Here is a 17,261-nt window from a genome sequence, read left to right on the forward strand (position 1 = left end):
TACCACAGCAAGTCTTCCATGTCCTGAAGCAGCAAAACAGCCCCAGACCATCACTCTACCACCATATTTTACTGTTGGTATGATGTTCCTTTTCTGAAATGCTGTGTTACTTTTACGCCAGATGTAATGGGACATACACCTTCCAAAAAGTTCAACTTTTGTCTCGTCAGTCCACAGAGTATTTTCCCAAAAGTCTTGGGGATCATCAAGATGTTTTCTGGCAAAACTGAGACAAGCCTTTATGTTCTTTTTTGCTCAGCAGTGGTTTTTGTCTTGGAACTCTGCCATGTTGTAACGCGGAGCGAGGAGGTGGACGCATGTGCTGAGATAAGCGAGATTTATTAGGGGCAAATCCAGGGTCGTGGTCGAAACAGTCCAGGGTCAGTGAGCCAATACAGACAGATCGTGGGTCAGACATGACAAACAAACTATAAACAGACTCAAGCAAACAAACATAGACCAATACAAAGACCGGCAAACACAAGGGGCAAACACAGGGCTTAAATACATAGGGAAAATGAGGGTCAGGTGAAAACAATCAGGGGCGGAGTTACAAAATGAGGGGCAGGACTACAGATACCAAAACAAATGCACATGGACTAAACCAAAACACGGACACATGGACAGGACTGGGAGGGGCCAATCGTGACACATATGGTCGTTTTTACCCAGTCTCTTTCTTATGGTGGGGTCTTTTGTGAATGAGTCGTCACTGTGCTCTTGGGGTAATTTTGGTCAACTGGCTACTCCTGGGAAGGTTCACCACTGTTCCATGTTTTCACCATTTGTAGATAATGGCTCTCACTTTGGTTCCCTGGAGTCCCAAAGCTTTAGAACTGGGGGGGTGGGGGGCTTGTTCACACAGGGCCCTGTAGGTTTGGATTTATTTATCCATTAATAATAAAGACCTTCATTTATAAACTGCATTTTGTGTTTACTTGTGTGATCTTTGTCTAATATTCAAATTTGTTTGGTGATCTGAAACATTTAAGTGTGACAAACATGCAAAAGAATAAGAAATCAGGAAGGGGCAAACACTTTTTCACACCACTGTACATCTTGTGAACAATAATGGAATGGCCACCTTTTGTACACAAAATCCCCCAGAGAAATTAGTTTGAATATGATTTCTCTGGACTTGTTCTGTGATCAATATTCCTTTGAGCCAGTCATTGTCATCTGATGACACTGACAGCAGAAATCTAGACTAGAAGACTGAGATATGAAGAATGAAAAGAACAGATTATACCACTTCACAAAACTATATAAGCATGTAGCATCAGAAACATGACCTTGAAACATTTCTGCCTGAGGGAGCAGTTGTTTGTCTTGACGTTGTTTATTACTGTTATTGTAACAGTGTTAAATTACTTTCAGTGCTTTCAAATCAAAGCTGACTTTGATGTCTTGACTTAATGTCGCATTTTTCTTCTTTTTAAAATCTCTATTATGATATTATATTGAATATTTAATCTGAATAAATACTTTGATTGACAGATCAACAGTGGCTCCTCCCTGGTGACCCTGGGCACACTCATAGCAGGCGTTCCTTCAGCAGCCATCTCCAGCATCTCTTCCACTGAGCTTCTGACCGTGTCCCAGAATCCAACATTCATCATCAACGTTCTGTCAGCACCAGTGATTCTGCAAGAAACATACGTCCAGAAGGTGCTCATTCAGATGGGTTTACATGTGCACTATATCTCATTGCTAAAGTTCCTGCATCTTATAAACTGCAGAAGAAAATCCAACATTAAGCGAAACTTAATCAGGCAGTTCTTTTTCTGCCTTGTCTTCCAGATTGTCTCTGTGGACCAGACTAAAGTGGTGGAGAATGTCCCGGATGCGTTGGCAGGGTATATCCCACCTGTGCTGCTGTCGTCTCCACCTCTGTTAATGTTACACTCATCAACAAGAAGAGCTGGAGACCAGAACAGGTAACAACACGCACTCACAATTGTTTTTTTTTTTGGTAATGATGGTATAAGCTGGTTCAAACATAAGTATAAAAGTTTTTATAAATGTTTAAATCTGTGTATGTCTGTTTTCTTTTTACTAGGCGGTGGTGTTGTTCAGCTCAGTGGCCAGCGCCAGTGACAACACAGAAGAGTGAGTTAACACAAGCCAAGCAGAAAATACATAATATTTGAACGATATTTTAGTTCTAAAAACACGGGTTTTTGTTTTTAATTGTGTGTGTTCTCCCCCTGCAGGCTGTCGGAATCGATACTACAGGGATTCACCTGCAGCTCGGTTCAGAAACTACCATGGTCAAAAGTCACACAGCTGGTGAGAGCCTGCAGACCACGTGCTGGCAGGAACAAGGTCTTCCTGAAAGAGCCTCAGGTACGTGCAGTCTGACATTAATTATTATATAATTAATTGACATTAATACCCAATGTTATTCTGAATGTGCTGAAAGCTGATGGACCAACCCTCATCGTCATCATTGGTACCATCACGGATACTTGCCTGATGAAAATGGTGTTGCGGGGCAGTTGCGATAAGTGCCGTCATAGATGTTCTGAAGTAAATGTCTTCTTTCAGTGCTATACGTGAACTTGTAATGGGGATAGAACATCCACCATTAAGAAGGGTATGCCCCTTCTAAACCCTGCCCCCTGGTTCCTCTACTTCTTGCTCATTTAACTTTTATTTTTCACCGTATGTAATGTGTTCTCCACTCATGCGACTCTTATCTGAATGAATTTTTTGGCCATTTGAGCCTTGCTAACTAACGGCCTGCTAATGAACTTGGCTAAAGGCAGACTTATTGATTACATATTGATAAACGCACTAGCACCCCCTACTGGGCACTCTGTTTTCACAAGCTGTTGAATGGATTTAGAAATTTCACACTCAGATTTGTTCCCATTGTAATAAGGCTACTTTTCCACCCACATTTATGTCTCATGGTTTTCCCTAAGCATTCTGATCATGCGATCACATCTGACCCTGGAGAACTAGAAGGCAAGAAGCACCAGTTTTTCTTGGATGAGAGCATTGAACTTGATGAGAGCGTGTGTAGTAGCAGTGTAGTTTGTGGTACTGAAGGTTAGCAAATGCACCAAGGCTTTCTCCTACTTGGTGAAGCCAACCAGCCTCTTCTTCCCCTGCCTGTGGGTATTTACTGCATTGCCAGGCAATCTTGCTGCTCTGCCAGGGTGAGATCAAAGTCAGTGTTTTGGGCTGTTATTTATAATCACTGGTGTTATTTTTTTTTTAATTTGTAAACCTGTGTAAGACAAAACCAAAAACCTCTCAAATTCTGAAGCTGTGCAAAATCAAAACAAAAGTCAAAACAAAACCAAAACAAACGAAAGCTATCGAAGTCAAAACCCATAAATGCAGGAAGCAAATAAAGGAAAGGCATGAGACCAGAGAAAAACACCCATGCTAAATGCTGCAGAAGTCAAAACAAACTCAGAGAATGATGGGGAAGACAAAGCAAACATACAGTGAACAGTGGGTGGCAGAACAAAGGCACATGGAATAGGACCTGAGGAAGGGGAGAAATGATGGGCAGGGAACTGAGATCCATGTGTAATTGTGCTTGTGCAAGGCCGAGCTCTGGGTTTGCACTGCCTCAGGCATTGTTGAGGCTGCGGGGAGAGACTGGCTGGCTGGTTAGGACATGTTAGGTGCTATTGGAATCAGTGAAAGCGAAAGCCTACTATAAGTGTTGCATAATTTAATGTGTTCTGTGTTGCAGCTGACCTGCATGTACAACTACATGAAATACGATTCATCTCTGAACTTCACTGATTTACCTGCTGACATGCTTCTCTACTACAGGTGTGTGACACAGTCACAGTCTTCACTGCTGTCCGAATCTAAGCTATACTGAAGTAAACATGATCAGGCTTATAGTTTTTAGTTTTTCTACCCGTGTATGGAGTGTGAGCCTGACCTGATAAAGTGAAATTATAACAAAAGTAGTCTTACTTATCTTTCTGTTCTGCTCACTGTGTAATTTTCTTGAGGTAGAGTTCTACTTTTAAAGCCAGGATTTTTCTCTTCTATTCTATTAATCTATAGCTTACATTCCTGTGACTTGGCATTGAGTTAGCATTGTTTGGTTGACTTGTTTATTTAACTGTTACTCACTTCTATCTTGTTTACTTATATTTTTGTGTGTTTTGTAGCTATGAGAAGGTCCAGAAGGTGAACTGCAGGTCATATTTCAGTGCTGTGGGTGGAGCAGATTTCTCAGTTCTTTCCAGCGTCCTCAACAGACAGTCCATCTTGTTTCAGAATGCACAGAACTGCCTGGTAAAAGAAACGCACAACCATACAGTAGCTATAGAAATCAACACTACAGCGAGAAAACTTTTCACAATGTACAATGTAAAAACTGACACACAAGCAACAAAGCATATATATATATATATATATACTGTGCAAGACACATTTTCAACATCTATTTATTTGTGTAGTTTTTGATTATTTGCTGAGAAAAGTGTTAATATATGAATAAACAACATTTATAGAACATTAATTAATGATTTAATCCTGGTTTGACCAATCAGTGCTTCAGTAAATTGAGCTGATGACATAATTGATGATATTAACGAGTCTCTGTGGCGGCTGTGAAGGTGTCCAGGAAAAATATGGAACCAAGAAATTCTTGTTACTTTTTATTGTTTTTATCACAATATACATTAGACTAAAGTCATATTCATACTTCAAATGAACATAAATTCACTGCTGAGGTCAATCGTTTAAAAATGTGCTTAGATGCCTAAATCTTTCACCCAGTACTGTATATATAGCCAAGCTATATGACTATGTTGTGAGTAATGTAATGCAAAACATGGAACATCACAACTGGATAACTAATTACACACCCAGGTAAAAGTAAACTTTATGCCTGATCCCAGTAAGTGTCCTCTGCCATACAACAACTAAATGCATCCTTTTTCCAAAAACTTGATGTGCTTTTCTGCTTTGAGTCTAAACTGCCTTTGATCGGAGCACAATCATCTTAACTGCTAGAATCATCACAGTTCTCTTTTCTTGTTACTGAAGATGTTTCTATCCTAAATGAAGATGTTCAAACTCTGTTGACAGTAGTTCCTGTCTACAAAAACCCGGTCAGTCCTTCTCACACTCGTTCTTCATCTGTGCTCTTGTAGGGTATATCTGGTGTGAGTCTGAACAGCACTCAGGTGGAGGTTCTGGGTAACATGGCCTGCACACTGGACTCCACCTACATCCAGAACTCTGACCCACTCATCCTGGAGAAACTGAAGAACTGTGGAGATCTTTCTGACTCTCAGGTCACCGCCATACAGACGCTGCTCTACACTGGCAACACTACTTATGGGTGAGAAACACATTAAACTGTGTATGTATATTATGCTTATGGTACATAGCTGTAAAAAAATGTGATGGTTTTATCTGTGCTGTTATTTTTCAACACTGACCATATCAAAATGAGTGGTCACAGGTATAATTGGACTGACCAATTGGAGTCTGTGATTTGTCTAATTCATCTCTACCAGCAAAAAAGAAATATACCTTTATGCCATTGTGTTTTTTTCCTCAGTAATCGCTCATCATGGAATCTGGACACTCTGAACAAGCTGGGCATCCTGCCCCTCTACCTCAAACAAGCTTTCTGGACCAATTTTGACTCTGTATGTAAACCTGTTTTTTAATTATTTTTTGCTTTTTTATTGTTTTTTTTTTCACTTTGTACATTTTCCTGTAATTAGTGTTTTCTAATTCACCGATTGTTGGGTGTTACATAAACTCTTTTTCTGTGTGTCTCTTAAAGACTACAAAGAAAACATTTTTGAAGACATTCATTCCATCCCTGAAGAAGCAGAAGATCCAGATATCGAAGCTCCGGAGATTCTTTACAGAATCCACTGTAAATGTCAAAGTAGGAACACGTACAAAAACAGGTATCAGAGCTTTACAGTATAAACACACACTGACACACCGGGGTTATAGAGTTTGACCAAGTCCTCCAGTGCTGAAATGTCTTTAGTTGTTAGGTTGATGTTCCAAAATGATCTCAAAGGCAATTTCCCATTGTCTTATGAAGACTGACAGGTGCTTCTAGACTGAAGTGAAGAGCAGGCTTGATGTAAAAGATAAATATAACTGAGCTTAGCCTAGTCTTTCTTTTCTCTAACAAGTAGTTCTGTCAGCTCACATGCCTCAACTTATGAATAGTCACATGCAGTGCATATGCAAGACTGACCAACTGAGATGAATCAAGCCTTTGCTTAAATAGACGGCACAGGTGTCAGTGACTGGATTTAAATTAGCTGTAGGTAGGCACCCTATGATGCCCTCTAGTGTCCAACCGAGTGTTGTAGCTGACCTCCTAATGTTTGTGACGAACAATTTGAGAGAAGGTGCTTGATGGTGCGATGTACAGTGTACTGGGCAAGGGTCCATGACCTTTCCTCTAGCCATACTATGCTGTCATTTCCTCTCTCTGAGCTGGTTATGCAAATGAAGGGGCAAGTTAAAGAGGTCACTAGCTGGTTTTCACTTGTCCATGAGTGTCCATGAGGGTATTTTGCCATCTATAAGATACATTAAGTGAGATGGTGGGTGCCTTGTTGGATTTGCCCCCAACCCAAATGATCCACACCCTTTCATCTTCTGGATGAAGAGGTGGATGGCCAAGGACAGTGGATATTTCTGTGCTGCTGTGCTCTTGTCTGGGCTTTGGACACTTGTCTTGTCTGTGCACTTGTCTGAGCACTGCTGTGGCCCAGACAAGAGCATTGCTGGTAAGGAGAAAGATGACTTGGGCCACATTAGCTTGATTTCAGTTTCAAAGCTGTATGTACTTGGTGTGAGAACCTCCCCTGGGTTACTGGTATATAGCTCAAAAACCGGAAGATGCAGCACCTGGGATAACAAGAAATCCCTGTGGGTAGGTAGTGTCTCAGCTTGTCCTGACAATGCTGGTGTCTGGGGCTACACTATAAGGCCCGTGGGCCCTGTTGACTGTTTTTTCTCAGATTTTGCAGTTTAGCTATTATGAGGATTGGTGTTGGCATCTGTCTTTGTCTGCCCACAGGCTGGACTCACAAGCACAGAGATGGATTTGTTCTGTTCATCAAAGGCTTTTCCACAAATTTGTGAAGCCCATGCAACTGGAGTGCATGCTGTCATTGAAGCAAACACTCCAGGAACTCTGTTAAAAGTTCTAGTTTAAAATGAAATTGTTATGCTGATAATGTAATTTGTAATGTAAAACGTATTAAATTGAAATTGTGCATGTCAGCGGTGTAAGTGAATTCCTCTTCTCTCTCTTTGTCTGACAGTATGTGCTACAGATAACAACATCACAGAGGCAACAATCGCAGATCCCTCATTTCCTGCTGGCTACGACTCCACTCAGTTTGACGCATGCTTGGACAACGCATTCCTGAAAGATAACCTGGCAGCCATCACTGAGAAAGTGGTGGACACTGGCTTCCTGACAATCATTCTGAACAAACTAAACCAGGTCAGCATTACTAAATAACGTCTGGATGATAACGTCTTACTGACACTGTAGGCTTGATAGGCTGAGCCTTTTGTGGAGGTTTCAGGTGCAAAACTGGCTCATAAGCCTAAATGTATAGTTTACAGGTCATTGAACAACACGGAATGCATTTCTTCTTGCTTTCGTCCAAGCAGTTTTCATTCATCATGAAATTTACACACAATGTAAAAGAAACCAGCATTTTCAAGTCTAAACAGTCAACAACTGAATCACAAAAATGGAGATACAAGGTTTTGTTTCAACACACACACACACAAAAATATATATATGTTACAGAAGTACAATTGTCTGTGTATTCATGCACAAAAGGCATGGAGATTACATGTGTAACCTAATTACTGTGACTACATATTCTGCTCAGTTTAGCTGAGCAACTCCTGTCTGACAGTTTTGTTTTTTTTCTTTAAATCTAATGTTAATTCTGGTGCATTGTGGGCAGATATTATGAAGACATCAAAGCGCTGTGCATACATACATCTGGCTCTCAGATTTGATTTCTATATGATGGATATTTTGTGGCATCACATATGTTTTGTGTTGTGGGCCGTGAGTTGTTGACAGTGTGTCTGTGTTGCAGCTCTACGCATCAGGCCTTCCAGAAAGTGTGGTACAGCTACTGAGTGCTGTGTCTCGTGTGGCCACTGTTAGTGACATCAGCAAGTGGAACATCACCGCAATCGACACGCTGTCCTTTCTGATGGTCTCTGATAATGGAGCCTGGACCTCAGAGCAGGTAGCGCGTCTAGTTCTTTATCTGTGTAGAATTATTCCTGCTGTCTGCAGTTTCACAGACATCCACTAAGTGGAGCCAGAAACCAGCTCAATCATTTTCTCAGACCTTTGTGTAAAACATTCATTTGTCTTTTGTGGTGTAGAGTAAAGCTGTGATTACAAGGTATCTCAGCGTGGCTGGAAACATTCTGGGAACTGCTGAACTGAATGCGATCGGCTCCTACCTCTGTTCTTTGGATCTCAATGTTCTCAAAACCGTCACTGCTGACAGCCTGAAGTAAGTCTAATCTAATATACACAGATTGGTGAGTACTTTGTTTTTAGAAACTGTGCAAGATTCACATACAGAAGGGAATGTTCAGTGTGATTGGCTAATTCAGATAAATTACTTACTCAAGCGAAATCCTGATAATACATGACAGGTCTGTATCTTCTAGCTCTAATAACTTCAGGCTGAATCTTTTCATGGTGATCTCCTTACACGATATAGACAAAAGACCCCTCTCAGAGTATTTTAGGCCAAATGGTCCCTATCAACCAAAAATGTACTCTATATCCGTAATTTCAGTTTATTTATTTTTAATGTAATTATCACACTTGTACTTAAACTTTATTTTAAACATTTCAATAATTGAAACATTTTTGCATTGTTAGGTTTTGGGTTAAAATCTTAAAAGAAATTCTTAAAGCTTATTTCCTTTGTGGTATCTAAGTAGATGAAGCCAGATGAGCTCTCCCTTTAGTTAGGACTTGAAGAGCTGGACTGAAGGCCTTGCATGTTAGATCAACTACTGACATAATTAGGAAGTGACAGAGGAATCAACTAATGATGCTTTGAATTACAGGGGGTGGGAGATTCAGAGAGAGAAAATGTCACTTCTGTCCTCCTGGTAGTTCCAGATACATTGTTGATATAGTCTAAACAATGTTTCTGGTTATTGTTAGGAAAGTTAAATAGCGGCTGCAGCTCTGTGCAGGTCTCTTTAGTGACAGAGTTACTGTAACACTGATGCACACAAGATCAGATATATGATAACGTCAGTTATGAGCTTCAGATAAAACACGTGGAATCACTTTTAGCTGGAAATGTTTGTGTTTAATCCAGAGTGGCCAGAACATGTTCATGTGAATCGGCGTTAACTTACTGTGAACATAGTATTAAAAATGAAAAACCAAAAGGGTGAAAGGAGAAATTATTGGTGACACTTAGTTTTAAGCAACACACATTGGGAGTTTATCAAGTCCAAATTAGACACTTCTAAACGGTTTATCCACTGTTTCATTCTGTCACCTGTATTACCACATATTTGGAGATCAGTCATGCAAAATGAGTAGAAACTCCTTTATTAGTTGTAGTGATGCACAGTAAATACTTTGCCAAGTAAATTGAATGTATTGAAATAAATTAACATTTTTAAGTATAAATGACCACCTACACATTTTATATATATATATATATATATATATATATATATATATATATATATATATCTGGAGGGTTCATGGGAGTTTGCCCAACCAGTCCACATGTGCTTTGTGGGAGGTGCTTCGGGAGTACGGGGTACATGGCTCTTTTGCAGCCGAGTGTGAAGCGGCCGGGATGAGGATCAGTACCTCTAAATCCGAGACCATGGTTCTCAGGTGGAAAAGGGTGGAGAGCCCTCTCTGGGTCGGGGATGAGCTCTTGCCTCAAGTGGAGGAGTTTAAGTATCTCGGGGTCTTGTTCACGAGTGATGGTACAAGGGAGCGGGAGATTGACAGGCGGATTGGTTCTGGGTTAGCAGTGATGCGGGCTCTTTATCGGTCTGTTGTGGTAAAGAAAGAGCTGAGCCATAAGGCAAGGCTCTCGATTTACTGGTTGATCTACGTTCCCACCCTCACCTATGGTCATGAGCTTTGGGTAATGACCGAAAGAACGAGATCGCGAATACAAGCGGCCGAAATGAGTTTCCTCCGCAGGGTGTCTGGACTCTCCCTTAGAGATAGGGTGAGAAGTTCGGTCCTCCGGGAGGGACTCGGAGTAGAGCCGCTGCTTCTTCACGTCGAGAGGAGCCAGTTGAGGTGGTTCGGGCATCTTGTTAGGATGCCTCCTGGACGTCCACCGGGGAGGAGACCCCGGGGAAGACCCAGGACGCGCTGGCGTGACTATATCGCCCAGCTGGCCTGGGAGCGCCTCGGAATCCCTCCCAGGGAGCTAGTGGAAGTGGCTGGGGAAAGGGAGGTCTGGGCCTCATTGCTCAGGATGCTGGCCCCGCGACCCGAACCCCGGAGAAGCGGAAGATGATGGATGGATGGATATATATATATATATATATATATATATATATAAGATCACATCATGTTAGCCTGCTGTGGCAGCATTTGATTCCTGTAGGTTTTATTTAGTTTAGTGACAGGCTTATTACTTTAGAGCTAATATGAGTTACGTCTTTCTTTTTCTTTTCTACAGGAAAGCAAACTCTGTGAATGTATCGTCGTGTTCCATCGATCAGAAATCAGCTCTGTACAGCATCGCCAACTCCTCATTCAGCACTCAACGCAGTGAACCCACAGCGTTCTACCAGCTCATCAGCTCTTACCTGGGTAAACCTCTTGATATGCATGCTATTCAGGTTAAGTTCCTATTCAGCAACAGATGTAGCAACAACACAACAATATATGTACTACCAGCTCATCGGACCTGCCTCGGTAAACCACAATGCATATGAGAAAATGATATTTAAGAAGCTGTTTATGTGGACAGTGTGTTTATTTCTTCAGGAAAAAAACATGAATACTAGGATCAATACAAATAACATTCGTACAGTAACTATTAATTGTATGTATATAGGTGTCTTCTATAACCCCTCGTTATAGCAGCCTGATAGCGTTTGTAGTTGTCATGGAAAATCTAATTTAATTAATCATTCATTCAATTAAATCAGGTGTGCTGGTGAGGAATATCAAATTCCTGCAATGTCTCCAGCATTGAGGACAAATCTAGAAAAAGATATCTGTACTTCTGGCTAGCCCAAAAGACTTCAGCTACTTTTTTTTAAAATAACAGAAATTCTTGTCTATAAATACATTCCAATCTTAAATGAAAATACCTCCTGAGAAGTTGTGTATGAAGTTCACAGGCAATAACGCCGATCTCAGCAGTGAACTTTATTGTGTATTGTGTAATCTTTCTAGACAGGACAAGTAAGATTGTTTCAGAAATGGTGGTTTTGGATTATTATCTTTAATGGGTACAAGATTTTTAGCATTCTATTTTCTAGTATCTCTTGTCAAATCAAAACACCAATGTGTCTCTGTGTGTTTAGGTGGAGCTCCTGTGGAAGACATACGAGCTCTATCTGCTCAGAACATCAGCATGGACATCAACACCTTCATGAGTCTGAGCCCTGCTGTGCTCACGGTATGAATAATAACACAGTTGTCTAAAACAGTACATTATGGCAGTACATTAGCCTTTGAAATCAAAGTAGTCTGTTTGAGTTAAAGCACCCCTTCAGGGCAATCAGTGGTTCTGCCAGTTTGGCATTACTGTAACAAACCTTATAGTTGATGCCAAGAAATTGCCTCACTTGTTTGTCAAGGGGGTTTTGGGGAATTCCTTGGGGATTGCCTTTGTGTTCTCTTTGATTGCTCTTTATTTGGGTTAAAACCCTCTGAAAGACGTTTTATCCCAGGTACCGAAAAGAAGTTTCAAACCAGTGTCTGAGAGGAAATTGACTAGATCCTTGACATGTTCCTTAAAATATGGTGAAGCCACCACAATGTTATCTAGGTGCACCATAGATTAATCATATACCAGGCCAGCCAGCACTGAGTTTATCAGCCTTTGAAATATTAATGGTGCATTTGAAATCCCAAAGTTCAAGACTTTAGATTTGCAGCGGCCTATGTGGGCGAGATTCTTCAACTGACGTGATGCTTTCCCTGTTACTAAAAGCCAACTGACTCATCCCCCCTGGGGCATTGTTAAAAGTTTTCAGTGTCATGCTTCACTTCCCTGTGATGAGCACAAATGCATGACTCTAATGAAGGGTTCACTGAAGTTTCCACTGGGTGAGGTTCACAAGTTGGGTCAATAATGCTGGTCCTCAGTAATGTTTTTGCTTTGTGCAAATAAAACACAGCTATGGAGGCAAACAGGTTTATTTGTGCCATGAAAGTTGTTTACCCCAGCCTCCTCCCCATGAAGTTGTCTTAAGCACTCTTTAAAAAACAAAAACCTCTTCCCTTCCTTGTGAGGTTTGTGGCTTTGGATTCCATAGTCTACACCAGTGCTACCCTCCTTTTCTTGGCCTTGAAGGCCTAATTTTCCAATAGCTTCTTTGCAGTTAATGATATTCACTCAATCACCACCAAATTTTACTATTCCTTCCTGAAGTAGAGTGTAAAATGAGATGAGTATTTTCATATAAGGACTCAGGAATTACAGAATCATGGTCAATCTCCCACCAATTCAAGTTGATATTCAGTTGCACTGGTCTAGTTCACTGATTCATGGATAATAAATGACATTATATAAGTTATCATGGGTGATAAATGCCAAGCCATTACCATCTGAATACACATTATGAGTGCAGTGGCTGTTCAGCTGAAATGGACACTTTAATCATAAACAGTCAATCAGGCAATGTAGAATGTGTCATCATCTGCAAATCAAAGAGTATTTATATATCTACCAATATTAAACCCTCGATTATCTTTATCTAGCCTTGTTCCACTTACTGTATGTTCAGCATACAGATAACACAACAATGGTGACACTGGGCAGACTTCTCAAACTTGCTGATGTGGAACCAGTCTGTTTTTCCATTTTGTCATGTTTGGGGCTTGTTGGTCAGGGTAGAGTTTCCTCATTAGAATGAGCAGATGCTCTGCTAAACCCATTTTCATGAGGACATCCCTTGATTTCATGAGGTTGTTCCAGTCAAAACTTTTACTCTAGTCAATTGAACACTACCTCTGGTCTCCTTTCTTTGGTATAAACAGACTCTTCTATAAACTATTCAGATTTTACAGCCTTCCAACCGTTGAGCAGTTTTCCAGGTTGGTTGATATAATTTGATCAGTACTTTTAAACAAATCTTCAGAATCTTGAAAGATCTCTGTTGCATTGCCATTGATTCCTATGGCTGCTTCTTGGGCAATGATCTCAGGGCCTGTCCGACTTCATCTTCTAGCACTTAAGGTTCTAAGAAGTCAATCCACAAAGTCCAGATTGTTTACGAACCAATTGTACAGAGTGGCATGTCTCAGAAAACACACAGTTGTTCAAACATTGCAAAATTATTGTGGCATGAAGATTAAATGACCCTTATTAGCCCCACACCGGGGAAATTTCACCTCCACAGTCGAACTCATCCATACAGTGAAACGCCACATACACACTAGTGAACACACACACATTAGGGGGCAGTGAGCACACTTGCCCGGAGTGGTGGGCAGCCGTATCGACAGTGCCCAGGGAACAGTAGGGGGTTAGGTGTCTTGCTCAAGGGCTCAGGTGTTGGCTCAGGGGATCGAACTGGTGACTTTCCAGTCGCAAAGCTGGTACCCTAACCTCCAGCCCACGACTACCCCTGGATTTAACCAAGATACGTTAGCCGAACAGCTGAAATAATACCTAAGATTTAACATGTGGAATGTATATCCAGTATGTTTGAAGCTAAGAACCTACATATGAAAACAATCAGTCTATCCGCTAGCTATTTAAGGAACTTAATACACTAAAGGGATTTGTTAGTAAACTAAAGACACAACATTTTATGTGTTTCAGACCCTGAGTGTCAACACAGTGCGCAGTCTTCTGGGAATGAATCTGGACAGCCTGAAGCTGTTTGAGAACACCACAGCAGTTCGGTCGTGGACGGATCAGCAATACAAGTCTGAACTGGCGACCCTGAACATCGGACTGGTGGGAGGCAAAGACGATCCCGTCAGCTCTACAACTAATGTTACAGTGCCACCGACTAACACCTCCACCACTCAGACCAACTACACAGTCAATGCCACAACACAAAGTAAGACCCTCTTCATCAAAAGGCTCATTCTCAGAACAAGCAGCATTCCATTTCATCCTCACTGCTGTTGTGTGTGATGTGCCATCGCTGTTGGTTTATGTTCATTATCATCACTGGAAAAGTTATTATATTCCTCATAACGCCATAAAAAGGGTTCAGCTATTGTTACACGCTTGACCTCTTTTCAAAAAGGTGCTGTATAGAACCATCTACAGCACATGCTCAATCAATCTGAAGAGCCCTTTCAGGATGCAAAGAACCCTTTAATCATACAAAGGGTTCTTTGAATGTTCATGGTTCTCTATAGAACAATTTGCTTTACTAAAGAACCTTTAAAGAAGCATCATTGTTATGAGTGTACATAAGCTCTTCATGAATCAGCTACATAAACATTTATAAAGACTTATTCCAAATGCATCTTCTGTTTAAAGGCTGCATCTGTTGACTTAGATATCACATCAAAATGGATTGCGTCAGGACTTTTTTGGGTGTGACATGACACAACATGTTATAACAGCTGACTTTGACACTCAGTGTATATCACAGTGATGATGTGATGTAGCATAAGTCTTACAGATGGTAAAATTATCTAAAGGCCACAAAAAAAAAACCTCACTTTTGTCCAACCAGCCTGACTTGCTATCAGCATTACGTCACTGTGAGCCCACCCCAGAGAGTGTCATGACGCAGCCTAATGTGAGGAAAAATACATTTGACATTCGGTCCTGCAGTAGTGTTCGCCCATTATTGTAATGACCTTAGTCTGCATTATGTTATGATATATGATATTAGCGTGTGTGTATCTGTTTCAGGTTCAGCTGTTGTACATCGTGGTTCAGGACTGTGGCTCATCTCTCTGTGTGTAGGACTTCTGACCATCACACTGCACACACTGCAATAACCATCTACCCATCTAACTATCACACTGTCACCAACACGTACACACAAAATACAGCTTCAGAGCTTTATTACTCTTCTCACGCTATAATCACATTCATAGTTCAGTTACCATGTTTCTGTTATGTGAGTATTAATACATTGCACTGTATTTTAACTTAATAGCAAAATTTCAGAGGAATTAGATGTTTATTGCCTAGATGTGTTTGTCCATTCAGAATTGTGCAATCAAAATGATTAGCAATATTTATCAATGCTCTGAAGATGTTTGGTGTTTGGTGTTGCTGTTTCAGCCTAATGGGACTGTGGTGTTGTATCATTTCTAAATTTTTTAGTGGTACTAATGTAAGATCAGTGTTTAAATCTAACTAATCAGACTGTCATGTTAAACGATTCTATTCCTGACTAACCTTCACTTAATTGTTCAACTTCATATTCATTCTCAATAAAAATATCATGTTTTAACAACTTTAGCTTTTTTCAAGATTATTGCTTATAAGCCTGATAAAATAGCATAAACAAACCTTAAATTAAATTGAAATATAAAATAAATTACATTAAATAACATTCAAACATTTGTAGGCTTTGAGTGCATGTGTTTTTTTAATATAGCAAACTATTAAATTAAAATAAATTCAACTAAAAGATGACAACAGCTTTGAAAAAAAATGCAAGAGACTGTTTTGAATTACATAAAAAACATTATAGTGTGACAAAATGATGTGGCTTATACAATCACACAGATCTTCAGTGGTGACATGAACCTCTCAGGCACAATTTTTAGGGTCGGTTAAGGAGCCCCAATAAAAAAAATAAAGAAGTACGTCGGCTGTGTTTGGCCATGTTGTAATCATGGTAATCCTTTCTTTGAAAATCCCAAGTTCTAGGTATAAACTCCAAAGTACTACATAATTATTTTAGGTAACACGATGGTATGGTCTGACACATTTTAACTAAATAACACCCAAATGGCCAAACAGGTTCTAGATATTAACTGAGTAGGTGGGAGGTAGAATCTTCCCAGTATTGCGTAATTATATGGAATACTAATATAGTCTAACTAAAATGCTCTGAAATGACTAACAAGTTCAAACTATTGAGCTGCTAAAGGATGTATTATAATCCCTCATAAATATTTGGACTATTTTAACATATTTACACCACATTTTACTGTTATGTCACACTTAAGCAGGAAAGTAAATCAGAAAGGCATCTAAGTACAGGGTCAGTTATATGGTATGAAATGACTGCACAATATGCAAAGACAGTTTTCTAATATAAGAACCCAGAAGAAACCCCCCCCCAACCCCCCCACCCCAGCCCCCCAATAATTACACAGTACTGTGGAGTTTGTACTGCATACTTACCCAGTTATTATTTAGACTGTTGGGCATTGCATTGTAATTTAGTCAAAATAATAAGTCTGTTTTGGAACTTGTTATTATGATGTGATTTGAACACTTGAACACTTACCTGGAAAATATCTAGAACTTAAGAGACAGTAAATGTAAAAGAAGCTTCCTGAAACCCATGAAGTATCACATGAGAGCATCTCTCAATAAGTTCTATGCCCGCTTTGCGAACCCAAATACACCCCCCCAGCACCAGACTCACTCCAGCACCCGGAGAACAGCCCCTCAGCGTGACCCAAACTGAAGTGAGGAGGGTCCTAAAGAAGATTAGCCCCCGTGAAGCTGCTGGCCCAGATAACATTCCGGGGCGGGTGCTGAAGTGCTGTGCAGACCAACTCTCCGAGGTGCTGACAGACATCTTCAACTCCTCTTTAATCCAGGCAGTTGTCCCCACCTGCCTGAAGACCGCTACCATCATCCCAGTCCCCATGAGCTCCACAGTGACAGGACTGAATGACTGTCGGCCAGTAGCCCTCACCCTGATGGTCACAGAGTGCTTTGAAAGACTGGTTATGACCCACATGAAAACCAACATCGATGTCACTGGGGATCCACATCAGTACGTGTACCGGAGAAACCGATCCACAGAGGATGCCATCTCCTCTGTGGTCCACACTGCCCTCACCCACCTGGAGAATAAGGATTCTTACGTCCGGATGCTCTTTGTGGATTTCACGTCTGCCTTTA

The 17,261-nt window shown here is 40.7% G+C and overlaps 2 protein-coding genes across 2 annotated transcripts in view; one reads left to right on the forward strand and one right to left on the reverse strand.

Annotated features, from left to right (window-relative positions):
• smpd1 (sphingomyelin phosphodiesterase 1) overlaps nucleotides 1–17,261 on the reverse strand; it is a 50,502-nt gene that overhangs the window by 30,847 nt on the left and 2,394 nt on the right. The window lies entirely within an intron of this gene.
• LOC119265946 (mesothelin-like protein) lies at nucleotides 1,893–15,331 on the forward strand (the record flags this gene model as incomplete). The annotated part of the gene is made up of 15 exons (XM_037546996.1): nucleotides 1,893–1,937; nucleotides 2,060–2,109; nucleotides 2,214–2,346; nucleotides 3,713–3,795; nucleotides 4,146–4,272; nucleotides 5,136–5,326; nucleotides 5,549–5,639; nucleotides 5,780–5,909; nucleotides 7,293–7,477; nucleotides 8,094–8,249; nucleotides 8,392–8,525; nucleotides 10,698–10,831; nucleotides 11,554–11,648; nucleotides 14,022–14,265; nucleotides 15,078–15,331. Coding segments are annotated over 15 exons (1,887 nt in total), but the record flags the coding sequence as incomplete, so codon positions are not given.

Source organism: Pygocentrus nattereri, chromosome 18 (assembly GCF_015220715.1).
Source record: "Pygocentrus nattereri isolate fPygNat1 chromosome 18, fPygNat1.pri, whole genome shotgun sequence".
Lineage (NCBI taxonomy): Eukaryota > Metazoa > Chordata > Actinopteri > Characiformes > Serrasalmidae > Pygocentrus > Pygocentrus nattereri.